Source organism: Carassius auratus, chromosome 31, assembly GCF_003368295.1.
Source record: "Carassius auratus strain Wakin chromosome 31, ASM336829v1, whole genome shotgun sequence".
NCBI classification, from domain to species: Eukaryota; Metazoa; Chordata; class Actinopteri; order Cypriniformes; family Cyprinidae; genus Carassius; species Carassius auratus.
In genome coordinates this window covers 2,920,119-2,947,997 of record NC_039273.1, presented here as the reverse complement: position 1 = coordinate 2,947,997, position 27,879 = coordinate 2,920,119, and the positions used below count along the sequence as shown (strand labels likewise).

Sequence of the window (27,879 nt, the reverse complement as noted above, 5' to 3'; positions counted from 1 at the left end):
GACATCTCAAACTTGTTTTATTACATCTTAAATAACAGTACATTTTAATATAGTATCTATGTTGCATCCAGCTTTCTGTGGTACACCAACAGACTGAACTTAAATACAAAAGGTGAGATAGGGAGTGCTGAGATCTACAGTTATTAATGAAGAGAGAAAATAAGGGGAATCCATTTTAATTGAACTGTAATTAATCTTTACTGGTGGCAGCACACACAAATACATCACAATTATTGTACATTATCGCAGAGAAAGAAAAAAACAAACCATAATAATAATAATAAAAAAAGTCACAACTATTAAAGAAAGTGCATCTGTTTATAGTGGAAAAAGAACAGAAGACTGCCATGTCAGATGCAATTTAAAAACGTTTAAAGAAAAGACAGAATTTCTCGCGATTCTCAGATCGAACATTTTGATTTAGAAAACTCGCGGCTTTTCGAGCATCTCGAACGGGACTTTTCGCAACTGTCATTTAATTTGGGAAAATTTCAGGAGGCATGGCCATGATTTACAGGTCGTCTGCAGGAAATATGTGTCGTATCTCCTTCGTGATTTCTCACATTGGTGCATAGCTTCGCCAGTAAAAGTAAAGGATGTATGCACAGCATGTCTTAAACATCTGGAATCAACAATTTCATATCGGTTTCGCCGTCCCGGTGGAGGTAAGTGGGCCTAAAGACATCAGCTCCTGTTTAAGCAAATTCTACAGCATGCGACTACGTTAATTCATGGCAGATGAAATAAAACACTTAACTTAAAAAAAAAAAAAATTCAGAATTATCATTATTTTCAGACACTGATTTGTACAACATTTCATTCACATAGTAGTAACTGTATTTCCAAGCACAGACAGGGCTATCTGTTCTCTCTCTGGAACTGGGCTAAAAAGAAAGAAAAAGGTTTCGTTTTTCTAAACACCCATCCCGACACCACTGAAAAAAAACTAAAAAAAACTAAACATTCCCCACCCGACCTCCCTAACACCCGCCAACCAAAACAATCCCAAAATTCGGACTTGAAGCCAAAAGCTCAAAAGGAACGTATAAACGTAAAACCAGAAGATAAGCTAAGGGGTTAGTTTGAACCGTTTTAAATCCAATGAAAGAGAGGATTGTATTTTTTTTTTTGGTAAGTTTTTTCTTTTTTTTTACTTTTTTTTGTGCATTTTCTACATTAAAATTAGCATTCAATGTGATTAACAGCATGTGCTTGGTTAGTTAACGCTTAAAACGTTAGTCAAGTTTCTTATTGTGCAAACAAAGCTGTGACGAGACTGGAAAGAAACATTAGCTAGGATATAATGCTGCATTCGCGTGCAAGTCGGATACCCATATTTACAACAGCCATTCGTAGATAAATGAAGCGAGTACCTCGTACTCAGAAATGGCAAAGTATTTCAAAGAGATATGGCATTTTCTTTTTTTCTTTAATGACAAAGGACCAGGATGCACACTGAAAGTTAACTAATGCACAGATCAGGATTACATTTTGTAGAAAGCTAAGGCTGTTCTTATTAGCCGGTGATCGGCAATAACCCAGCGATGTTAACAATCGGAACAGATCAGAGGTGAACGTTGTTTGGGGGACGCCCAAAATATGAATATTAAGCTTTCACAAGAGGGCGCGTGAACTTTACCTCTCGCTCGAGGCAAGCTCATGAAAACTACACAACCTCTAGAGCAACCTAGTGCACACGAAAAGAACAAATAAAACAAAACACATGATTGGCATGGTCAAAAAAGCTGCTCTTCCATCCTGGTCTAGTTTCAGCATTTTACATGACTCTTCTTGTTTTCACATGGTTTTATAACAGGATTAAAAGTTTTACTAATCTGAAACATATCATCTAAACAGATAAAACAGGCGGGAAAAAGATCTAGAAGATGGACTATCAGATAAAAGGAACAAAAGAAGAAGAAGAAAAAATAAGAGTTAAATAATTTGTACAATTACACTCCAACATTTGCTTTCTAGACACATGATACACAAGCGTGGGATGATAGTGTTTTGTGTTTTCTCTTACAGGGTGACACAGAATGGTCCGAGAGGGAATGCAAGTTATTCATTTAATACCACAGGAATTCTTCTTGTTTTTTTTTTCTTTTTCTTTTTTAAGCTGGGTGATAAAACAAATTGTGCTCTTCTTGGTGTAGGAAAGGCATTGTATTCCCTTAGAAGTTTTATTTCTTTTCATGGTGGTGTCAGTCAGTTTTAGAAGGTGTTTTGTTGTTGACGATGTTGTGAAATTTAACATTCTAAAGTTGGAATGGTCTTCCAGTCAACTTTGGAGTTCAAATGATATCTGCGGACAGATAAAAAGAGATGAAAACGATAAAGCAGATATTCAGAGAATTACTTATTTAGTAACTCCATATAAACTTGCATGATAAATGCACAAATTACTATTATATTGCAAGAAGGTACACTGAAAAAACTAAACTCATTTAGGCATAAATGGTTGGAAAAATATATTTTTGAATTTAAATAATTAAAATGGCAAGGTTGAAAACTACTGAAGTATTTAGTTTTTCTGCTTGTTCTTTGCAGTTTCCTTGTATTTGTAAAACTTTACTATCAATTCTTGAGGGAAAATAGTTTCAAAGTAAATCTGAAACTAAAATAATAACAATATAACATTATGATCGATTGACTGTTCATAATATAGCACTATATCAGCTATCACAGGTATATTCTCTAGAACTATAAAGTTGCAAAAGAGCTGGCCATTACAGGTCAGCCCTCTGATCTTTACTAAAGTCTATCCAAAAATAGCAGGAGGTGACACGAGGATAGATTTACATGGCGGGTAAAACACACAAAGTATCTCTTGTTTGACATTAGGCTGTGCTGGAAGAGGCTGACTCTTACTGTATCGGACATGTTGTATTGAAAGCACCTTCAGCGTTCAGTTCCAGATCTTGAGGAAGCTGTCCCAGGACCCTGTAGCCACTGCCATACCATCATCAGTTACACCCAGACAGCTTACTCGGTTGTCATGGCCGGCCAGCACACCTGAAAGAGTCCAAACCTCAGTAAATCACAATGTTTTATTGAACATTTTATGCTCGACAAGAAAATACTATTTCAGTTTTTCCTACTTTCAAATGTTACATACCTTTTAAATGTAAAAGTGGCTGAGTGAAAATTTTTTGTGAAAAAGAGTTTTTGCAATAGTGATGAACTTAAAGTTTTGCTTTTACATGGTCAAAGTCTCAAATAAAACAGAATATTGTGGTACATTTTACAAGATCTTACCATTCGGTTTAGTCTTCTCCAAAATGTCATGAATAATTAAATGTTACTTTCTTTACTTCTCTGTAATTACATAAAATTTACTAGCAATTTCTGAGTGAAAATTGCACGTTAGTTTAAAAAAAAAAAAAAAAAAAAGATCTAACCATGCAACTTATTGGAAACGTAATATTTAAGCCAAGTCTGTTAATAAACAAATCCAATTTTAAAGCCGTTACAATGTTCAACTAATGTTTTCAATCTTCAAATGAGCTGAAACGTGGCCAGCATTGTACTGTATGCATACACTAATAACACTGGGAACAGAAAAGCTTTTTACTCAATTTAGTGCATGCAACCCACTAAATAGCAGTGTGCATTTCAACTCATTTGAAGACTTAAAAAGTAATATTTCAACATTATAAAGGCTTTAAAATGTGCATTTTTTCTCAACAGACCTCTTACTCTGTGCAGGTTGGTGTATGCAAAAGAGACAAACATGTGGCATGTTATAATGCAAGCACTGAACCATATGTAAAACAACAGCACTGTGTGTGTGTCGTATGGTTGGTTGGTTTGTTTGCTTTCAGGGCAGTCACTAGAGCACTATTAGTAGCATATGTTTGCAGCCATCTGTGTGTGCGTGCGTGTGTGTGTGTATCTCACCAGCGCGGTCAGCCTTGAGGGCATCCCACACGTTGCAGTTGAAGTCATCGTAGCCGGCGAGCAACAGGCGGCCGCTCTTCGAGAAGGCCACGGAGGTTATGCCGCAGATGATGTTGTCGTGAGAGTAGACCATGAGCTCCTGGTCAGCGCGCAGGTCAAAGAGCCGGCAGGTGGCATCGTCAGAGCCAGTCGCAAACGCGTTTCCATTGGGGAAGAACTGTGGGGGGAATATGGGCTCTTTCAATACTTCTAGAAATTACATGCACTATAGCGCATATTAAAAAAAATGCCTAATTAAGTTTTAATCTATACAGTTGCTAATTAGAATTAGGTAGGAATACTCACACAGATGGCGTTGATGTCCGACTCGTGGCCAGTGAAGGTCTGTCTGCACATGCCCTCACGGACGTCCCAGAGTTTGGCGGAGGCATCGCAGGCTCCTGACACGAACAGCCTGGTGTCTGGAGCCAGGGATAGACTCATCACATCACCGGTGTGACCTGCGAACGTGGTCGTCTGCTGACCGGTCTCTATGTCCCAGAGAGCACTGCGGGACAGATCACAACATTCAGATGCTTCAAAACACAGACACATAACTGAGGAATCAAAATGCCTTAAGAAGTGAACTGCAACATTTCTCAGAGCTGCAAATAAGAGCTGGAAAATATGATCATGTCAACATTTATAACAACAATAATTAAATATCTAAATTAAATACTGCTTATTCTTGTATCGCTTATTACATTTTTTTATAGTACATTTTTACAGGAAGTTTCAATGGTTAAAACAAAGCAACAATGTATTTTTAAATGTAATAATTTTAGATAATATTAGTTATTCACACAAATTAAGATCCATTTTTCTTAAGCACAAGGTGGCAGGTAAATTGTCTTGAAAAATAAAAAAGTGGGAAGAAATTATTTTTTGTCTTCCCCATAATGTTGTAGAAATGGTTCAAAAGATGTAATTTCCTGAAAGTTGATTTTATAGAAGGGCCATTTTTTATAGGAGAATACAGACATAATATAACAAATACGAAGCATATGACCTTTTAATTAATAATTTTTTTTAAATGCATAATCTGCTTCCTGACTGAAAAATACAAATATTCCTCTAGGCATTGACAGCATAATCTGGTCCTAACTTCAGATGTAAGCTTTAGTATCGGAGATGTCCAAGCGTTGGGTCGCTGGGACGCAGTTCCTCACACTCACCAGGTGGTGTCGCCAGAACTTGTCACAATCTGGTTGTCATCAAGGAAGCGGCAGCAAGAGAGGTATCCTGAAGAGGGGAGGAAGTTTAATACATGATTCCAAACCAATATTACTTCTCAAAATCTTAAGAAATCTATTACACTTAATATCGAAGTAATCTGTGAATGAACAATGTGTCATTGTGTGGAGGATTATTTACACTGCTGTCTTACGGCTTATGTCATTAAAATAGATACCACAAAGTAGCAAAAAAATTAAATTAATATAAAAATATATTTTCCTATTTTTCTCTTGATTTAGTGAGAGTGCATTACGTAATCGCTGATGCTGCCATTAAAGTCGATCAGATGAGATACATTAAAGAGGGTGCAGAAAACCCCAGTGCAGTTTCATGCTGTAATAACAGGTTTGCAAAACACAGACCCTTGTGTATATTCACAAGAGCCAAGATCCGAGAGAGAGAGAGAGAGTGTGTGTGTGTTTGTGTCTGCGAAGGACACGTCCTGTACCTGTGTGTCCGGCCAGCTCACGGCTGACGCGCACGTTCCCCTCACGAGTCTTGAGGCTGTAGATGGAGCAGATGTTGTCTAAGCCTCCACAAGCAACGTAATTCCCTGAAGGAGCGTAGGCACAGGTCATCACCCAGGAGGAGCGCAGAGGAATGGCGTGGACCTGAAACACAACACATGAATGCTCAGGAAAAGACAGAGCACAGGAACTAATAAAAATCTGTAGCAGAAACTATTTCAAATAGCTGATCATCAGAGGGTCTATACTGGCTCCTGTTAGGGCAAAACATGTCCATGCAAAGATCAGGAACTTGCTTGCAACTTTTTTTGAGCATTTGAGATTTTAGTCATGCCCTTCCTGCAACATCCTCACAACTAGTTACTAGGTTTAACAGTTGTTGTTTTGCTTTTTTATTTTCCCAAGTAATAGTGATGCTTGGTCTGAATTAATTCAAGAAAATAAACAGGAGTTCACTGAACAAATATATATTTCCATTTTTTTTTTTTTATGTGGTTGATTATTAAGATGAATGTATGGTCATATTTTTAAGATGTATAATGCACATTTTAAAAAAAACCCCAAAAAAAACAAAAACAAAAAAAAGTTAACAAAACCATTATAATAAGAATTAGAAAATGTGTGGTTTCTGTGGTTTGACTGATTTAAATAAGAATTTTACTCAAATGGTAATGCACATTAAAAAAAAAAAAAAAAAAAAGGCCATAAAAAGGTAAAAATTAATTCCACCCCAGAAAAGAGGTGCAACTTGCTAAAACTCATCCTGTGCTAGTGAAAGGTTTTATATGAAATCAAAATTCAAGAAAAGAATGACAGATATAATACCTTATTTGTGGTATAACTGTCCCAAATAATGAGTTTTCCATCCTGGGAGGCACTGACGAGCAGCCTGAACAGAAAACAAGGTCCACAGGTGAGCGAGTGCGGTTTACACAACTACAATCAGGAGGATTGTCTCCCAGAACAATCTCAAACTATTCCCAGCACCATTCGGCACAAAAATGGTATGGATTTTTCTTGGCTGTGGCTATAATAGTAACAACATGCTTAGTCATAACACCTACATATAACCATCGCTCACCACCTACACAAACACAATAAAAGAACATGATTCAATTCAATAGGGATAGCATGCAGTGGCCACCACATGAGCCATGAACCTGTCCACCTCCACCGTGTAAGGGAAACCCCTCGGTGTATCTCACCCTGATGTAGAAGGATGTTTTCAAAGGGCTTAAAAATAAGGTCATGCCATCATGCAAATAAGGTGATGAAGCTGTTCTGTACCTGGAATCGGTGCCCCAGTGCATGGCGTAGATTTTAGCCAGATGTCCTCGCAGTGTTCTTCTTGTGCGCATCTGGATTCGGCCAACAGGGTCGATGTTGGCTGTGATCTGAAAACAAGTATGCAAATTTAAAAAAAAACATATACACAGATGGCATCAATTATAGAGATTAATCCATTGATTTAAATAACTGTTACTTAAATTGACACATTTAAACAGAAAATTTGAATAAAACTGTTTCTTACCTGTGATAGTGTAGCATCTGCACAAGCTTTCCTTGCATCCTAGGAAAATAAAGAAAAGGAGAAAAGTTTAGATGCTGTGGAACGAGGCATTATTTCATGATTATGGAATATACAAAACATTTAATGTTTAGTATATAATAACCATGCAGTAGTCCCCATCAAGCTAGCTTGTAAACTCATGGATCTCGGCCTGAATTCTTCACTCTGCAACTGGATTCTTGATTTCCTCACTGGTAAACCTCAAGTGGTGAAAGTAGGCCAGTTCTCCTCCAACTCCATCACCCTGAACGTCTGCTCTACTCTCTCTACTAGGGATGGGCATTTGATTAAATTTTCTTAGTAGATCGTCGGGAGAATTAACGATCGACTATCGATTAATCATTAATATTTTTATAATTATTTAATTTTTATAATAAAAAAATGCAATGAATACAAAAATACAGCGTGTTTTTCCTCGGTGAGACCTTTATTACAAGATCAACTTGTGGCAGACAGTTAAACTACGTTCAGGCAAACCGAACATATATCCGCGTGCATATGCAGTGCTCTAAAGCAGCGGAACCTGCAGCTGCTAGCAGGCGTTCTTAACCCTTTCGAGTCGATTAACGCATATATGCGTTTTGAGTCTGAATAAAGTGCTTCATTCTTTTTTCTGAGGAAATCCATTTCTCAAATCATCAACCACATCACATCTTTTTGGGGTGAATAATGTCTTAGTCCTCTCATCGCGAAGCAAACAGTAAAATAAAATAAAAACTTGAAGAACAGCCTCGCTGCCTTTTCTTCTGTGTGGGCGTATTCAAGCGCGCGATTCAGTTTGAATCTGAATAGCGCGTTCAGCGCGGGGGCGTGGTCACATTAAATATAATGAAGGAAGATATGAAAAACAGACATTGCGTTGTTTTCATATGGATTACTTTATCTCAGAATATTTGTTTTTCGGAAGCACTTGTTTAGTTTAAAAGTAGACATTCCAGGCTTTCTATAGATATCTCTCTCATGTCTCTTCGTTGAGTATTCACGGAGTTACGGTTCATTTTAATGAAATGTTTGTACATGACGACCAGCGGAGACAAAGACTGTAGACAGAGCCTCATGAAAATTTGCCGGGATGCACAGGTACATCATTTGAGCCGTGGCCGTGTTGTACTTAAACACGGTATCGCAATGTTTGCAGTTAACTAGTTCGCTTTTTAAATCAAAATGGTCCCACGCCACACTTCGCCGTGACATCTTCATGATTATTCTTTGAAATCAAAACGGAAGATCACAGATAACCGAGTAGGGTGTCAAATATTGCCCCATGGTGGTAAAATATTTAATTGCTGCCACACAGTGAAATTCATTTAATTGCTTGAAGACTCGCACTACGCAACGCAACCTGCATTAGATTAAAAAAAATGCTTTAGATTAATCGATAACAAATTAACATGATCGAGGAAAATCTTAACGATCAATTATCGATCGTCGATTAATCATGCCCATCCCTACTCTCTACACACATGACTGCGTGTCTTACCACAGATCCACATCTATTATCAAATTTGCTGATGATACTGAGGATCTGGGCCTCATTTCCAACAATAATGAGACCGCATACCTGGATGAGTTAGAGAAACTCACATCATGGTGCCAGGACAATTGTCTCTCTATGAATGTTATTAAAACTAAATATCTGATTGTGAAATTAAGAAGATACAGAAGCTGCCCTATTCTCCTCTTATGATCTTCAGGACCCCTGTGGAAAGGATGAGCAGCTTGAAGTACCTTGGTGTAAACATCTCTGAGGACCTGACTTGGACATCACACATTCAAACTCAAGTTAATAAAGCCAGGCAAAGACTGTACCATCTGCAACAAGATGAGAAAATTCAGGGTTTCGCCAGCAATCCTGAAAGCTTTCTATTCAGGGGCTATAGAAAGTGTATTGACTCAGTGTATCTCATTGTGGTATGGGAACAGCTCCAGTCAAGAATGCAAAGCCCTGCAGAGAGTTGTGTGCTTAGCTGAGCGCATCTCAGGGTCTGCTTTCCCCTCTCTACAGGACATCTACCTCAAACACTGCAAAAGCAGAGCTGTTCAAATCATTAAGGTATCCAACCACCCTGGTAACTGTCTTTTCACTTTGCTGCCATCTGGTAAGCGCTTCCATAGCATGGTGGCAAAAAAAACAGCCCCTTTCACACTTCAATTCTGGAAAATACACGGGTAATGTATCCCAGCAATTGTTCCTGGGTTGCTAGATTCTGCCCCTTTCACACCGACAGTGATTTCACAGAATATGTGCATGCGTTCACACACATCCCCCGTAAAGGTCCCGAGTTGAAAACGCTAGGCAATTTAACGTTCCTTTAAACTAGCAAATGATTTCAGCTTCAGCGTGGATAGTGAGGAACTACCTGATCTCCGCTTCATTACAGTTTGCACATATTGTTTCATTGTGAACGTTGATCTGCCTTCAAAATACTTGTCTGTTTTGTTTTTGATTGCGTTCACACAGAAAGCGATCAGGCAATTTCTGTTTTTATTTACTTTTTTTTCCTCTATTGCTGCTATGTAAAGACGCTGTACAACCTGTTTGCACATTCTTCTCTTGTACACTCCTGTATATTCTTTAATTATTGCACTGTCCATGAAGTGGACCTGACGTACATTTCACTGCTGGTCATATGCTCTCCATATAACCATGTATGTGACGAATAAAAATCTGGAATCAAACAGAGTAATCTAACTGGTAGCATTATTGACCTGTTATGGTTAATTTAATCATTGATTTGATTGATTAGGGCTAAAAGGTCAAAGATTTTAGACAAATGTGGCCCTGGACCCTGAGGGTGCAATCTAAATATTTAGAAAAATCACCTTTGGATTTGTCCAAATTAATTTCTTAATGCATATTACTAAACAAAAATTAAGTTTTAATATATTTACGGTAGGAAATGTACAAAACATCTTCACAGAACATCTTTGCTTAATATTCTAATGATTTTTTGCATACAAGAAAAAGCAATAATTTTGACTCACACAATGTATTTTGGCTATTGCTACAAATATACCCCAGCGACTTATGACTGGTTTTGCGCTCCAGGGTCACAAATGAGGATATTTCAGAACATAAGAACTGAGAATTGGTCAAATTATCTCAGGCCGACATAAAATGTAAAGCGGCTTCATGGAGGAAGTATCGGGTGTAAATGTTTTCTGGAACTCAGTGAGGAATAAGAACAGAACAGTTACAGTAAATGTTTTTCCTGCATAGTGTAGAATTATGTAAATAACCGCCCTCTGTATTTAAATGTCTTTTGTTTAAGCAAATACGTCTGGGTAACAAGAGACTACCGAGTAAACCGGGTTAAAAAAAAATAAAAAAAATAAAAACAAACACGCACATACTTCATAGGACTTAATAGCTTGATTGGAAATATGTCTAGTTTTAATACAACTGATATTTTAAATATAGCAGACATGTCAAAATCTCTATTAATATGAACGCAAACTTTTTGTTTTTTTCTGGTGGTTGAAATTTAACACAGCAACAACCGGAGGCTACACTTACTCTTTTCAACCTGGAGTTTTAAAGTGGCCCTATTATGGATTTTTTTAAATTACCTTTCATGCAATGTGTAACACAGCTCCAAGTGAATGAAAAAATAATGCAAAGTTTTAAATCTAAAAGTGCAGTGTATAAAGTTATTGTCTTTCAAAAGAAATGTTGACTCATGAAAACGACTCATTAAAAAAAAAAAAAATCTTAAGCTGTTTGAAGTTCACGTCAACATGAAACATTAGCATATTTATGCCCGCCCACTTGCATGGGAAACCTTGAACCTCCCCTTCCTCAAACACCTTGCTGTGAGGGTAAATTCATTTATAAATGTCGAAATATTATATATATATATATATATATATATATATATATATATATATATATATATATATATATATATATATATATATATATATATATATATATATATATATATTCATTTCTCCTCCAACTTCAAAATCATCCCACATCAATGCAGAAGCACAGACCCAGAGTTTACAAAGTGAACGTGCAAAGAGGGTCAAATACCTTTTACCCCCCCCCCCCCCCCCCCCAAAATAAAAATAGTAGGTAAAATAACGATGTAGGAAAAAAAATGTTCGGAGTTTTAAGAAATACCCTGTCTTGAACAGTTGTAAACAGACAGAGTACGCCATGTGCCTCGCAGAGCTAGACAAGATGAGCATTTGTGGTGAAAAAATTAATAAAATACTATATAAATATGTTAGATTGGAAAACTAATCCATATGAACCAAGCGGTTTAGTTCAAATTTTCTGAATTGAATCGATCGCTTGTTACGGTCGGAAAGATATAATTTAGGCTTTTACTCGCTCTGACAGCATTCTGTCATCAAAAATATCTTAATTTGTGTTCTGAAGATGAACGAAGGTCTTATGGGTGTGGAACGAAATGAGTGAGTAATTAATGACATAATTTTCATGTTAGGGTGAACTAACCCTTTAATAGGATAATTTACCCAATAATGATAATTCTGTCATCATTTACTCACTCCCAGGTTGTTCCGACCTGTATGAATTTCTTTCTTCGACTGAACATGAAAGATGATACTTTGAAGAATGTTGGTAACCGAACAGTTGCTGGCCATCGTTGACACCCATAATATGAAATAAATAATATATATAATTATATATACATACATATATATACATATATATATATATATATATATATATATATATATATATATATATAGTGCAAATCTATGGAGACCAGGTACAGTTTGGTTACCAATTTTTTTTTTCAAAATATCTTTTGTCTTCAGCAGAAGTCAGATGTACAGGTTTGGAACAACTAGAGGGTAAGTAAATTACAATTTTCATTTTTGGGTGAACTACCCAACTTAAAATGCTGTATAATGCAGTTGTGTATGATATCAGAAAGGTCCTCACTCTGATCTGGTTCTTCAGCTGCTCGGCCTCCTGGCGTAACTGGTCCAGTTCACTCATTTTCCTCTTCTAAAGCTCAGCCTCACTCCTACTGCCGGGACACGTTCTGATCAACAGCAGAGAAAAAGAAAGAAAAGACATTTAGGCTATGAATCCAATGTTATCCCCCTTCAAATGACAGACAAATTTGGCCATCTTGAGACCAAGTTTGAATTTGAATGTGCTTATTCACGGTTTTAAAACAAGTAAACTGGTCTCAGCATCAGATATAGAAACAACCATATTGTTTGCACTAACATTGCACACTAGCTGCATCTAGAAGAGGAATAATCTTTGCATTTACCATGTCATGTACATTTGTAACATTTGTTAATGGATCGCTAGTAGAGTGTTTATCAATACACAAGGCTGTAAATTCAAGATCCCACCCCGCAGCATTACCTACTGAAAGCAACCAAAGAACCATTTCCTCTTGTGGTGAAATGAGTTGTTGCTCCTTAATGAAAAATGCAGAAGTACAAAAACAACAACAGCAAGGAATGAGCGAGCTGTGATTCTGTCCTTTCATTATGTAAATAACCAGCAATGGAAAAAAAAACAAACACAATATCCTAAATTAGAGCTCGAAAAAAAACGGACTAAAATTTAATTTGGCACATTATGGAAATAAAATGCCAAAAAAAAAAAAAAAAACAAGCAGTATATTTAAATGACGATGCAGGGCAGAACTCTATTTTTTCTATTGGGAATTGATTGGATGAAAACTGGGCACTACATCGAACAATGGGGTCATGTGGTTGAAGGGAGGGGCTGAAAAAAATAATAAAAAAATGAGCTTGATTAAATCAGCAAAAAAAAAAACAAAAGGACAGTTGTTTCAAATGTGGAGCAAGTTATTTCCTTTTAATGTCATTTCAATGTCCATAGTAAGCAACTATTCTTTGTCTGGTTTCCAGGCTGAAATGCTGATTCCAAGCAGCAATTCCTTTATAAAAATAAACCGACACACTCTGAAACCCTTAAAGCCTGTCCATTTTAGGGATATGCCGGTATCCAATTTTCATGTTGACAGTATACGGTATTATAACGGTATAAGTAGTCATAATTACAGTATCACAGGTTTGATATTTTTTCTTATAACAAAAATAACTGAACATTTAAATACAATAAATTAAATACATATATTATACACAGTTGCAACTTTAAATTTTAACGCGTTATTAAATATCGGAACACCTAATGAATGTTCAGAAGAATTTATAATTGGCAGTTTGTGTTAACTAATGAATGAACTCATTTTAATTAATGAAGACCTATTGTAAAGTTTGAACGTACAATAAAAATGTAAAACACTTTCAAACAATAACTAGAGCATGCAGTAGTCCAGATTAAAATGAAAATAAAGTCATTTTCTGCAGTTTAACGCCATCTGATGTCCGAGAGTGAATGTCTCTCACGAGTTCCCCATGTGCTTCTCATGCGTGCTTGTTTACATCAGAGTGGCACACTTGTCTTAAGCAGCACACGGGGTGTGATGCATTTTGACCAGTTGATGTGAACTATTCCCAAAAATGCATTCCAAATTCGGAATAATTTGTCATACACAATTATTCACGGTATTTTGAAGTGTCCACAATAACAATATTGTGAATATTCATTGCCGTGATATATCACATTACAGAATACCGGCACATGTATAGTCCAATTTAATCTTAAATTTAGAGCAAACACTTGACTGACGAACAGCAAGTCCTTCTAGACCAGCTCTCATCCTATTAGCGTTCCTAGCCCACAGCAGTGTTTTCACACCTCTCTCTCCACAGTGTCATCGACATAATCCTAGGACACGCTTGATTCAGCTCCTTAAGGCAAATCCAGTTAAGACACACCGGGGACACTGATTGGAAGAGCAGCACCTATCCTGCTGACCCAAATTCTTCATGCGCTCAGACAAACGGCTGATAAAGGCAGATGTGTTACTGGGCCATCAGAGTGTATACATCTAACGCTGGAGAAAGGCAGCTAAAGATGGGATTCATTTTAAAGGAACGTGAAGTGCAAGGAAAGGATCTACATGCTGTAGGAGATGCAATGATGAACAAAAGTTTCAAATTCACACTAGGAGTGAAACGGTTCATCTTTTTCACAGTTTTAGAGTCAAGGTTTCGGTACAGTTCAGTATGTGCTATGTTTATGGAAAAACTATAAAAATCTTCTCACTGCGCATGCAAGCTTGCATCTTTTGCCACTTAAATGTTTAAACTGACAAAGCTTAAATGAGTTTAGTTTAAACATATCAACGTGTGTGTTCAAGTCTCACCTGTGCGCTATCAGCACCCGGGTGATGACGGAATAAATGACTGCTCATATTCCAGCATAAGGCATTCGCATTGAAAAAAGAGTGAATAATTTGTCCACGGTTTTTAATACAATTTTTGTCTGGGAAGCCAGAATGCGCATGCATTTGTTTAACGTGTTATTTATAGCAAACCATATTACAGATGCTTTGACAGATTTAAGTTGAACCGCTGTCCCAGCACATGCCGAACCGTGTGTAGAGAACAGAGCGGTTACATTTTTTTCAGTGACTGTTCCATCCCTGATTAACACATGTACAACTGTGGCACATTCATGGTCATGTGCACTGCAATGGGCTGTTACTCCACAGATATAGTAAGGAAGATTTGGTTGAGCAGACAAGGCCAAGTTGCATTTATGGTCTATTCAAATACAAAATATTACTGATTAGTAGGGCTGAATGATATATCGTTATCGTATCTATATCTAGATATGAACTTTCAAGATATTAATATAGAAAAAAGCAACGATATAGATTTCCCCTCTCCGCGCTCGCCCTGCATACAACTCTGGCAGTCACAACAAACATCAGTTTTACGAGTGCCCTTGACTGCAGCGCTAAAGCCAGCGCGCACACACTACCAGGGACGTAGGAACTATATTGTGAGAGGGGGGGCCGCCTTTCCATGGTGACGCGTCATTGCTTGTAACGTGACACACTGCAGCAGCAACAGCGCTGAATGAATGATGATCTGCTTTTATATAATTTTTCCTCTTTTATTCAGAATATTCACAAATCTGTTAGTTATGGCATGAAATATCTGATATTCCGATTGTCAAATACATGCAAGTGGAAGTATATTGTTGTTTAAACACCTTTATAACGATCGCTTTAGTTGAGCTGTATGCGCGATGGGTGCCGCCGTGTTAGTTTGTGCCGCAGACGCAGTTCAGACAATCTGATCTGTTGGATTTACAACCTCTATGTTTACAACACGTGAAATCATCCACTTCTCCCGAAATACTTAAAAGTAAGTGGCTGGTGAACTGGGAATAGAATATGTAAAAACTGAAGTTACTTACACAATGTGTATCTGATATGAATAAAACGTGTCGAATTATAATGGAAAGGATTATTATTACCTCTTCCATAGACATCAGTGTGTATTTTACAAACTCTAAATGTATTGTTTTTTAGTACTTAAGTGAATTTATTTGTTTGAAAACTAAAATAAACAGTATGTGGTTGAAAACACTGAAAAGTTGCGAATCTGTAATGGCCTTCTTTTGCGCCTTTTTGCGCATTACAATATGCCTGCCTAGTGCCGGATACGTTGAATAAAAAAAACACACATGGCCTGTTCTCAAGTCAATTTAAAGTTTCATTTTTGAACAGTTTTTTTTTTTGTTAATGGATTGAATCATTATTAAAAAATAATCTTGGAGATTTTTGAATTGCCTAAATCATAAATGAAGCCTGCAGTGATGTTTTTCTTTTGTTATGGCAGCCGTCCCCTCTGCATATATATTTTTGAGAATGTTGCACTCCTGTTGCCGTTTGTTATTCTTCATGAAAGTTCATGCCAATAAATAAGAAATATTGCTGACTTGTGCATTTCCAGCGCTCTCTTTACGTTCGTCCATTATTTGACGTTGAAAAAGGAAACCTTTTTTTTTTTTTTTTAGACATGGAAAATCGATTTTACAACCGATTCAATGAACACTTATGTCTTAAAAATCGAAAATGATTTTTTCACAAAAGTGACAGCACTGGCTCTGAGTGCGCCTGTCTCTGGCCGTCCCCCCAGCCCCCCATGTTCCAACATCTATGCACACTGTACAGAGAAAGCGGATAAATTAGAAAGAAAGAAATGAGTGCGGGAGGTAATGCGGCCGGTGGCAGTGCAGAATCTGACTTGGTGCCAAAACATAAATCATCTTCCATAATTTGGAAGTATTTTGGATTCAGAAAAGACGATGTAAACCAGAGTGACGTGTTGTGCAGGTCGTGCTTAGCAAAAGAACACGTGGTCATATCGTATCGATATCGAGATATCTGGCATGAAAATTGAGATATGAAATTTTGTCCATATCGTTCAGCCCTACTGATTAGGGATGTTCATTTTGCTTGTTAACCAATTATTAACCGTTGACCAACAACATTATTTTAAAATTAAAATTTAATTAAAATAGAAAGGATAAGTCTGTAAACCATTAAAAATACTAAAATTTCCCACAGATTAATTTTACATGCACAAAAAGCAGCAAAAAACAGAACATGAAGATTCACATGGTCTTCATATCACATCACCCACCTGCAATGCTTCTGAAAGCGGGAGAAAAACATAAATCTAGACTACTCACACACATACATATGCAGTCGCTGTGATTTTGCCAAGTAAGACATGTTCCTGGATCAACATTATTGTCCAAAAAATTGGGATGTTGATCCAGGAACATGTTGTACTTGGTGAAATCACACTCACCATACAAATACACATATGTGTATATCAGTCCCTCCAGAAAAACACAGATTTTTTTTGTGATTGTTGCGGGCAAAAATCCTTGATTTTGCGGCACATTTTCAGAAATTTTATGAAATTGCGTGAACTTGCAAAAACTGTTTTTTTTTTTCTCACTAGGCTACTACCTTAAATGTAAAAAGTAATTTCTTATTACTTCCTATGATAAGCGAGCATACTAAATCACAGAATATTTAAATTGCAATCTCTTACTGCAACGTAAATTATTTTACATACTACTAATATAATTACAACTAAGTTCTTGGTACTGTTCTGTAACAAAAAAGTGCAATCTTACAACTGTAAAGTTGCATCAACTTCCGAATGAAACAACAACAGTGTTAGTAGCCTAGAGAGAAGGGGGTGTTGGGGGAATCACCGTTTTTTCTCCATTTCATCAAACCGCAGTTTTCGCAAGTTCTCGCAATGTAATTTGGCTCCACTGTCATGTAACAAATCGGGAAACTGCTTCGCGCTTATTTTTGTTGGCAAATAAGAATGATTTGCGCGCTTCAAGTTTCACCCTGGTTTCAATGCGGGGTTTGCAGATGATGTTCACGTAACGAAATTACGTCACTTCATAAGGTCAGGGGGAAAATGGAGCTTTACTTGTGTGAAGTAAACGCAATTTTTTTTCAACTTTCCGCATATATATATGTGAGTTTTTTGCAACGAAAATACAGAGATCAGAAATCATGCTAGCCCCGCATATTTTGCTTTGAGAAATCAGCAATTTATGCGGCAAAAGATCGGCGTCTTTGAAAAAATACGACCCCGCATAAATATGCGGCCTTTGGCTGATTATGCATTAAATCAGGCGATTGCATAATCACGTTTTTCTGGAGGGACTAGTATATGTATGGTGAGCATGATTTCACCAAGTACAACATGTTACTGGATCAACATCCAGGATATAAGTGGTCAACCGATATGTTTTTTTTAATGAACAGCGCTTTCTTCCACCCTCAATACCCATGGCTAAAGCAAAGCACTGAACCACCAGTTGCTCCCCAGGCCGCTGGATATAGCTGCCCACTGCTCCAGGTGTGTGTTCATGATGTGTTCACATTTCCACTGCTGTGTGTGTGCACTTGGATGGGTTAAATGCAGAGAACCAATTCCGAGTATGGGTTACCATACTTGGCAAATATCATGACTTTCACTTTCATAATTTGAAATCACAAGTTTAAAGTTAAAGCATTCAATTCACATGGACTGACTGTCCTGCAGACAACACGTGATCATGCTGGATAAAAATGCACACGTTACAAGATCTCACAGCTGGATTCGACTAAGTTTGTAAGGTTTGTGAAATGAAATGTTCATTAGTCATTCAAAGATTTGTTTAAATTATATAAATGCATATTTGATTGATGCTGAAGGCAAACAGGAAAGTATTATAATGTTTGTCTATTACTAATAGGCCTAATATAACAGCAACTCAACTTTCTGTATACATGAATTCCTTTGTTTAATCGTTCTGATTATTAGACATACATTATCCGTATTAGACAGAACTGTTCACAATGATGACGAACAAGAGAGTTTTCAAGAGCTCTCAGCGCCGTCATATGCAGAGTTTAGGTAAATTTTTTTCATTGATTGCACCGACGCCACATGCATGCACACAGTTAAGCATTGCTACCTTGACAATGCAGCCTGTTACAGTTTGTCAAACATATGGAAAAAACACTTTAAACCCATAGCGTAATTTAACCATGCAGCAAACCTTTTAAATATTTTGATAAATTACTGAAAAAAATAAATAAATTACTTTTTAAACTGCTTAACTGACTGTATTAATCGGTCAAAATTCTTATATTTATTTGAGTTGTTCTATAAATGGGTGAATTGACTATTCTAGGCCAATATCAAAATTTGACAATTTGCAAAACAATTTGCACAAGCACAATATTCAAGCGTTCAAGATTCAAGCTTGAGCAAAGACTGTCCAGTAGAACAACAACACCTGGGAAGGGCTGATTGGAGAAAGGATGAAGAAATGATGATAATTACAAGATTTGGATCAGCTGTGGACAATAAGGCAATGATCAATACTTTTGAGTGATATTAGCACTACATAACAGAGAAGCCACACATATGCTCTTTACGCCCAGATATCTGTGGTTGAGCAATCTAAATGGAGCACTAAAAATTTGGTTGGATCCATTTCCTGTAATTGCCATTCCTCTCTTGTGCATTATGCCATGTCCTAATTGTGACATCAATGGTTCCCAGCTTGAAAAGTGAAAGTTGGCTGCGTGAATGAGCAAGATGGATACGCTAATCGAAGACTAGGGATTTTCATAGTGGAATCAGAATTTTCTAATCTTGCAGATATTCTACTGATAGTCGAATCATGTTTTGGGGGCAAGGCAACAAATGAGACATTGCAATTTGCTAATCGCAAAGCCTGCGATGTGGACGCGATATTAGTCTGTTCTAGAGCATATGCATGACTGCAGCATTGAGTGACAGAGTTACTAACCAATAGAGTGAGCGCACCTCCGTTCTCCCCAATCAGCACTGCTCTACTCTAGCCAACTGTGTAAATGCTCATTTATAAAAAAATAAAATAAAAAAATAAAAAATAAAATACTGACAGCAGGAGAGAGACAGTGATATTATGGCATCTACAGGGTCAGGTCAATAGTTAGGCAAATTAAAACTAAAGAAAAACGTTAAGTAACTTAAGCTTTGAAAAGACATACAATGAACAAAAAAGATAATTTACAAGAGCTGCATCACAATGCATATCAAGAGCATCTCTTATGTTCTGAAGCTGTTCCATAGTTCAATGTGAGGTAGAGATTAATATTGAAGTCATTAAATTCAAGTTCAAATAAACTATCGCTGCGGATGTCTGTCATCCTCCATTCAGTTACAGCCAAAAACTATCTTCAAGAGCGCAACTGAGGTTTACAACTGTTCTAAGAAAATGCTCATTAAACTAACGCACATATTTAATAGACTACATATCAATTTATCTTCCCTTTGTACAAGTGATGTCTGGTTCGTGAATGAATCGATCGATTTAACCGGTTCTTCTTAGTGAACCAGTTAAACCAGTTCACCAAATAGGACTAGGGGTGCTCCGATCACGATCGTCTGATCGTTATGCGCATCTCGTCAGTAAAGCAGGTTCTCTAATCAGTGGTAAATTCCACCAGGTGCTTCACATAGAGCAGCTGTTACTACATAGAACCGTTGAACATCTAAAGTGCATTCTAATTTCGAACTTACATCGCAGTCTGTTCATTATCAAAATAAAGTACAGTCAACCAAACATTTAAAAAGTTACAATGATCAGTTTAAATACACCGTATACCGGTCCACTCTGCTGTTATGCCAAGGACGTTTTTGCTCATGTGAAGAGGATGATTTGTTCCGTCTAGTTTACATTAAATATATATATATATATATATATATATATATATATATATATATTATAGTTTAACATTCAGATACACTGCGAATATGGAAACATTTGGATATGTGCAGAACGAGAGGTGAGCAATAACCTCCAAATACATCTCGTCAAACCTGCGCTCGCTCGTCCTCGTATGGATCGGATCATTTTTCGGATCAGCAAAAAAAAGGCCAAGACAAATAAACATACGTTTTGTCTTTTTTTTTATTAACATTAAATTATTAAATTAAAATATATGAAATAAACTGGCATAATATCTTCTTTATAACATAATACCCCGACTTCTCATCTCTCAGTCTGCTGTGATGAAGTAAGCAGTTATCGTCACATAGCTCTCAATCCCCTGAGCACAACAGGGGATGCTTGGGATAGTTCATCCACAACTTTTTTCTTCTCCTGTTCATAAAGATCTGGCACAATCTTTTCACTTGTTTCCTTCATCATTATATCTGACAGGAAAGCCTAAATGCGCGGGGCGTTTAAGCTCCTCCGCTCCGCATTACCACTGAGTGTGGACTGAACATGCGCAACTTTTTTTTTTTTTTTTTTTTCATAATTCAATCCACGGGTCACGTGTGTGCCGAACCGAAGATATTGATCCGAACGGATCACGGATCAATGATGATCCGTTGCACCACTACTATAGTGTCATTTGAAAACACTGCGTTTTAAAATACATGAAAAACGAGCACCATGAAACCATTTAAAGAGGCGCATTCAGAGGTCTCCTTGACGGGAAACGGTCAAAGTAAAATAATCTTAAACGGATGGCGCACTCTCTTCGTTTTATCAAATGATCATAATCACATTTATTCATTTTACAGTCCTGCTACTAGCATTCTATTCAGACTAAAACCCCTTTATCTCGTGTGAGAAAGCTTTTTTTCCAAGTGGCTTTTGCACATAATAATAATAATACTGCTGCAGACGCATTTTGCAGAATTAAGGTTATCACTTGATCGTTAAACGACGATTGATCATGGAAATTATCAAATGTTGACATCCCTAAATACAAATGAGTTGGATGGAAAACTGGTTATTGTCTGCATCAAACCATGCTTCGGGACAAATGTTATTCACCGTTCTGGACAGCTCCAGGACAGCTGTCTCTCGGAGCGCGGTGCTGTCTGTGAGCGGGGCGGAGTAACGGAGCACTCAATCACGCTGCAGTGTTTGTGAGAGCTGCCAACTTCTCCACCCCATTTACAGAGTGAAATTCTCTGACTACTCTTATTTCCCAGGTCTGTTGTTGAATCTTCCAAAAGTTTTGGCTTGGGGTGCTTCACATGCAGTGGCAGCAGCAGCACTTTCCACCGCGCCAATAACACGGGGCTGCCCGCCGACGTGCCTGACTTTAAATCGGTGCTACTAAACACACATATCGGCCGATGCCAATATATTAAAAAATGACAAACATCGGCCCAATATATCGGCCGACCGATATATCACGCATCAAATCGTTGACTATTCAGGGTCACCCCTAGAAAGAATTAAGCGTCACATGTAGGGTTTCTTGCATGATCAAACGATTAAAGAACATTTGGGAAGTTACACGCATAGCAAACATATCTCAAAAACTGATAAAGAAAGGCAGAAGATAAGAAAACACACAACTCAAAATGACTATGGATATGGTCTAACAGAGAAGATATTTAAAAAAGTATGTTGATGATGACAAGCACATTGCAAGTAACTTCCTGCTACTTGCTTAGAAATTCCTGAGATACCAGATTCACTGTCACATGGCCAAGACCTTTAAAAATTCCTTGAAGTTTCCGGTTACTCTGAATTTCTTACCTTGCGTGGCTTGCACAAGGCTCCTTGTGTTTGACAGCCAGAAAATGTTTCTCTTGGTGAACATCTTATCCTTTCCTATATACTTGCTTCTTCCTGATAGGCTGACCTCTTAAATGGGCCTGCATCAAGACAATACGCCTAAGTCCTCTAATCTTGCTGATCAAAATGACATGGTTACAAAAGGTAAGTCCCTTATCTCACATTCAGTACAGCACAACTACTCAACCCAACATGAATACTATGAGAGAGGCACCAATATGTCAAGTTTGTTGGATATGGATTGCGATTACTGTTTTTTTTTTTGGTCAAAACCCGAAATACTATCCATATTAAAAATAGATATCTTTTTTTTATGCATATAAATGTGATTTCCCCAAATCACTGCTTGATTTGGGGAATAAGAAAATTAATATTATTGCCATTTAATATCAATCCAAACCCTGCCAATATATGTGAAAAAATAAAATAAACTTGAATATTTCAAAACACCGATATTAAAATCTTACAATATTGACCTAATCATGCTATTGCAGATCACCTTTAAAAAGTCAAACAAAATAAACAGACCATTTATTAACCATTTATAACATTTTTTTCCATTGAAAACAAGCAATGGAAAAAAACCTGGATATACCGGGCTAACAATATGACGCTGATCATTTAAAAAGGAAGATAACAAATATTGGCTGATACTGATATTGTCATCAATATACACAAACATGATGTAGTTACAAACCCACACCAGGAGCAGGGTTCACCTCTTATTGTCTGCTGGAATTAAACTTCATTATGGAAAAATACTGAATATTCTGTGTCAAAGAGCAGAGTATAAGATAGCACAAAGCAAAGTCGAATGCAGTAAGGCATCAACATGTGTGCTAGCAGAGCTCAATCTCACCCTCTCAACAAACACTTGATCAGAGTCAGCTGACTGCAGGACAAAAAGAGAGCTGTAAGAAATGGCCTAAAGGTGCCACAGACTGCGTATTTGCAGGTCACTTTAGGGCAAATCTTTCTTAGATCCTTTGAGAAAACATTTATTTCACAAAAACCTTTGTAAATGATCCAAACACTCTAAAAATGTTTTACATGGTAACGCACATCGCCACTGATCTCCGAACAGAACTTTATTCTGTCAACATAAATTACTCCAACTGTTGGAGGATGATTCAGATTTTATTAGGCATTAACAGAAGTAAAATAAAATGCATATTGCTAAAGCTGGATCACAGGAAAGACAGTAACCAGCACTATCACTATCCAAGCCTGTAATCCTAAAAGCTAAAATCCATGTACAGTAAATCTGTAATCCCTCTCAGTGTCACTCACGGAAAAACAGCTGTCCGGAGCTGGGCTTGCAGTCGAAGAATTTGTGAGACTGTTAAAAGAGCTTGCATTCTGAAATCAACCAATCACTGAACTTTATTATAGATAAAAGTGTCTGCTAAATGCATAAATGTAAATGTTTTATTACAGAAAAGACCAAATTAAGTTGTTTCAGGCCACGTCACATGAAACACCATGAAAACTAGAAAAATGCTTCAAACCAGAATTAGGAGAAAGAAATAGAATGATTTTCTATTAACAATCTCAACAACTGAATGACAAATGGGTGTCAACATGAAATTTTAAAAAGGATATTCAGAAACTCCATTATCTGAACAGAAGTCAATTTTACCATCACAACCCTCCACTTCTCAGCTTCTGAGGCATCCAATGGGAATCAAACTCATGCTTTTAGGTTACCCACAATTACAAAAATAAATCAGTGTGTATTCAATTAAAAATTGTTCTGCAAACAATGTAGATCACACACAACTCAATCAGAAGGACTTCCAACATGCAAATGCATATGGATTACAAGTAATGCGTTAGTAAATTAAAAAGGAACATTGAATATGATAAATACAACAAATGAATATCAACTTAAGGGAATCAACTCGGAAGGACAAAAAGCAGGATGTTTGCGTGGCTTCCACAACTACAAATTCAATATTTGCAGTGCATCACCATTTTACTTTCGTTTTAAATGAATAAACCTTACAAATTCGCATTGCTTAAACACCACATGCTATCGTGAGCGTTATGTGCAATTTAATATAGAAATCTACAAATAAAACACCAGCAGAAGTCCAGAGCACTGAATAGCACAAGTTAGAAACAAAAAAGAGTTTCATTTCTGTACAATTACGTCACAACACACTCGAAATAATACTCGATACGCGATTATTTCACAATTCATTTCGAGTATGCTGACAGGCGCGCAGCTGTAGTGCACTAGTCGCGTAAAGATCTAAAAATGCATCAACTTTTGCATCGGGATATTTACCAGGGCTCATTTTTAAAACAAATAGCCGTGTTTACAGCGGAATGGTGCGTTTCCTCGCCGGTTCAGCGGGTTAAATGAACGGCATGCTGATGTGAGTGCGGAGAGGGAAGCCGGAGAGAGACGGCGGACGCCATCTTGTTCTTGGGCCCCACATTGAAGAATTCATTGATTCCGTTTATTTATTCATGAACGGTGTCCGTTTATCTAAATGCCAGCGAAGAGAAAGGCAAACTCGATCGGTAACGTTAGGGGGATAAAAGAGGGCGCAGTAACACATTTATCCCATAGCCTATATTCCCCCGACCAATCCCTTAATAGTGACCTCAATACTGAGCTACTCGCCCGTTCTTAAAATATTCCAACAGCGATAATAAAAGCCATCAGGCTCCATTCATTTCGCGTATCTGAAGAACCGCAGCGCTTTTGCTGTATTATTTTGATAAATGCTGTCCGGAATCACCGGAGAAAACACATTTAACATGTATTAAACATCCCCAAAAGGGAGGATCGTAGTGGATCATCACTGAGATGTCGGGAGGGAAGGCGGTGTACATTTGTATCTGGCCTTTTAAATAGAGAATTAGGAATAGTTAAGGAAATCCAATTATGTTGTTTAAAGTCTTGTTAAAAAGCAGCAGCGCAAACTTAATGCAATAAAGACTAACACTTACACACCAAGTCGCTTAAATGCACACCGGGATTCATGTGAAGCCATTTGGACTCATAATAAATCTATTTGGACGTAAGTTTAATATATAACGTTACATATAACTCGCACACACTAGAATTGCGGTAGGAGACTTTAATACACAATTGGGTGAAGAAATAAATGACCATAATTTTTATTTACCGACTGCAATTCAATCAATATTCACATCTAGTACAAGGCAATGTCTCAACCAGCATTTGGTGAGCAGAAATCCTCGATTCTGTAACACAGAGGAAGGCCTAACGTTAGCTGGCTCGAAAAGCCGAATATTTTGCCAACAGAAGCTCCTGTAATTAGCCAGTTAGCTTACAGATCAGCCTCTCAACCAAAACCTTCATCACCCTTGCTCAACATTCAATACTTTTAAATTAACCCTTAGCACCACACGACCGAGTTCGCACAATCCTTTATCGGTTTAATTTCTGAGGTAACTTAACGCCGTTTTTAGATGCTAGCAAGCGGGCTCGCCCAAAACGGCCTCCAGTGAAATCGGCCGACTCCATTCACGCTTTAATAACGATTTGAGCGATTAAATGCACGAAAAATCCACATTGGAAAAACATACACGTATATAACTGTTTAAAAGAACCGTTGTTGGTCAATTTGCCTGGTATTGTTGTCCATGTAAATCGGTCGGCTAGCCGCTACCTGCGCCTCACCCCACCCCCCTTCATTCTCTATGGTGACCAGCTTTTTATTCAACATATTCTTCCGTTTTAAACGAAACCACCAATTCCACACACTTTGAAATAAGCATATAGTGTTCCATACCTGTTCTCAGTCGTAAAAGGCCTTTGTTTATATGGCATTGACCGAAAAATACGATGGTGTAGCTGTCAAATCCACGCATCAACGAACTAGACGAGCTAGCTCGCTAACTAGCAGCGGGAGAAGTACCGAGTCCACTTCCACAGCGACAAAACTCGCTCCAGCGGGCGGGAAATGAGCCTGTTTGAGGGGGGGATCTCAACTGCGAATGAAAAACTGCTGTCATAAATGTCCGATTGCAGACGTTGGTCAACGAATTAGTCCGTCGGTGGCCACTTCCCGTTGCCTTCCTTGAAGGAGCACTTCTCTCCAGTTTAGTTCACCTCTCATCCGGCCATCAGACGGAGATGGGCGCGGTGACCCTGCAGTCTGCTTTGGGAAACCCCGCGCGCGCGAGCGAGAACAGCGGCGCTCTTACGCAGGAATGGAATTGACATAAATATTTCCAAGACAATTTAGCAACATCAGTACACACAGCTGCACAGTGGAGGCTATTTACATATACTTTTTACCATTATACAAAAGATATACCATTATAACGTAAACTTATAAATTATGCTTGCGCAAAGACTTGTAAGAAAGAAGCCTGGGGCTAGTTGTCACAATTTTCTTTTTTACTCCAGACAATATTTGTATGAGTTTATCAAAAATTATAGGCATACAACTTAAATACATGAATATAAAAGGAAATTTAACATTTCCACCGTTATCATAAAAAAAAATATTTTTTTATTATGAATGCAAACAATACAAAGATGACATCAATGATATAAAACTTTGCGTAGAGTTCAGAACATGTATTAACAATGTGCCATCTTGAACATACAAAACAAAACAAACAATTCAACAATTGCTAAAAGAAAAAAAAAGATAAAGAAAAAAAGAACACGAGGGTAAGATATCAATTTACATTTCAATTAGAGTATACAAATTAAAGTCATTTCAAATTGAGGTTGTTTTTCTAGTTTTCTTTGTTTTAAAGAGGATGAAATAGTATTAAGATACAATATAAATTCTTAAAAAAAAAAAAAAAGATATAGAAAATAATTTTCTTGCCAAGAAAATGAATTAAATTTATAACAAAACAAGCTTTGTCGTTATTAGAATCGGAAACAGTGTCCAAAAATAATATTTTTAAAAGTAACAGATATGTCTTGTTGGATATTATTTTTAATAAATGTTTCAATATCTTTCCATAGATGTTCAGTATAGAAACATGTCCAAAATAAATGCTAAACAGTTTCTGTGTGCACTTGGCAAAATGAGCATCTTGTCTTAATATTGTTTTTATATGTAATCATAAAATCTTTATTATTTTAAATGATAATTCTTTCACTTTATTGGCGAGAAAATATTTTGTAAAAAAAAGAAGAAAGTTATTTAACAGATGTTGGCCTTTTATGACAGCTTTGCCCAATAGCTATGCATGTTCTTATACACCGGGAGCCTGCCTTTAAAAAGGTTGAAATCTACCTTGATTATATAGTTGACTCTCTGAATGCATTCAACTATGGTTTTGAATGATGTGTTTGAAATCAGCAATTGACATGCGACAACTAGCCCCATTCTCCTGATACAACAACAAATAAAAGAGACAACCAAACTGAAACTAAACTTCTAATAGTGGAGGAAAAGCTGTAATTTGGTTTTGAGACTACTGAAATGATGATTTATCAATGCAATAAAGTTATGTTTCTAATGGTTGTGCCATGGTAGCCTACATTTTAGCACTTGTTAGTGTTAAACATGATATTAACATGTCAGGTGAGTCATGCAGTACGCTGGTATTCATTTGTTAGTTTGCTGACCATCACTGACCGAGGTATTTGCATTGTATTTCAAGGCACTTCAAAGAATTCCTTAGTATTATGTTCCCAAAACAAATAATAGCAGAGCATT

General features: G+C 37.1%; 1 protein-coding gene across 3 annotated transcripts; it reads right to left on the bottom strand.

The window, feature by feature from the left end:
- On the bottom strand, positions 1-26,365 carry LOC113050213 (guanine nucleotide-binding protein G(I)/G(S)/G(T) subunit beta-1-like). 3 transcript variants are annotated; one of them, XM_026212983.1, is made up of 11 exons: positions 25,984-26,365; positions 12,131-12,233; positions 7,174-7,212; positions 6,930-7,036; positions 6,468-6,531; positions 5,624-5,786; positions 5,115-5,181; positions 4,246-4,447; positions 3,901-4,117; positions 2,872-3,015; positions 1-2,305 (listed from the first exon to the last, which is right to left on the bottom strand). In XM_026212983.1, exons 2-10 carry the CDS (start codon positions 12,185-12,187, stop codon positions 2,909-2,911), a joined length of 1,023 nt encoding a protein of 340 aa, XP_026068768.1. In that variant the 5' UTR covers positions 12,188-12,233; positions 25,984-26,365; the 3' UTR covers positions 1-2,305; positions 2,872-2,908. The 3 variants fall into 3 exon arrangements, with proteins under 3 accessions (XP_026068768.1, XP_026068766.1, XP_026068767.1); XM_026212981.1 differs by having other exon boundaries at positions 12,131-12,238; positions 25,984-26,364; XM_026212982.1 differs by having other exon boundaries at positions 2,900-3,015; positions 12,131-12,238; positions 25,984-26,364.
- Between the last annotated feature and the right edge of the window lie 1,514 nt (positions 26,366-27,879).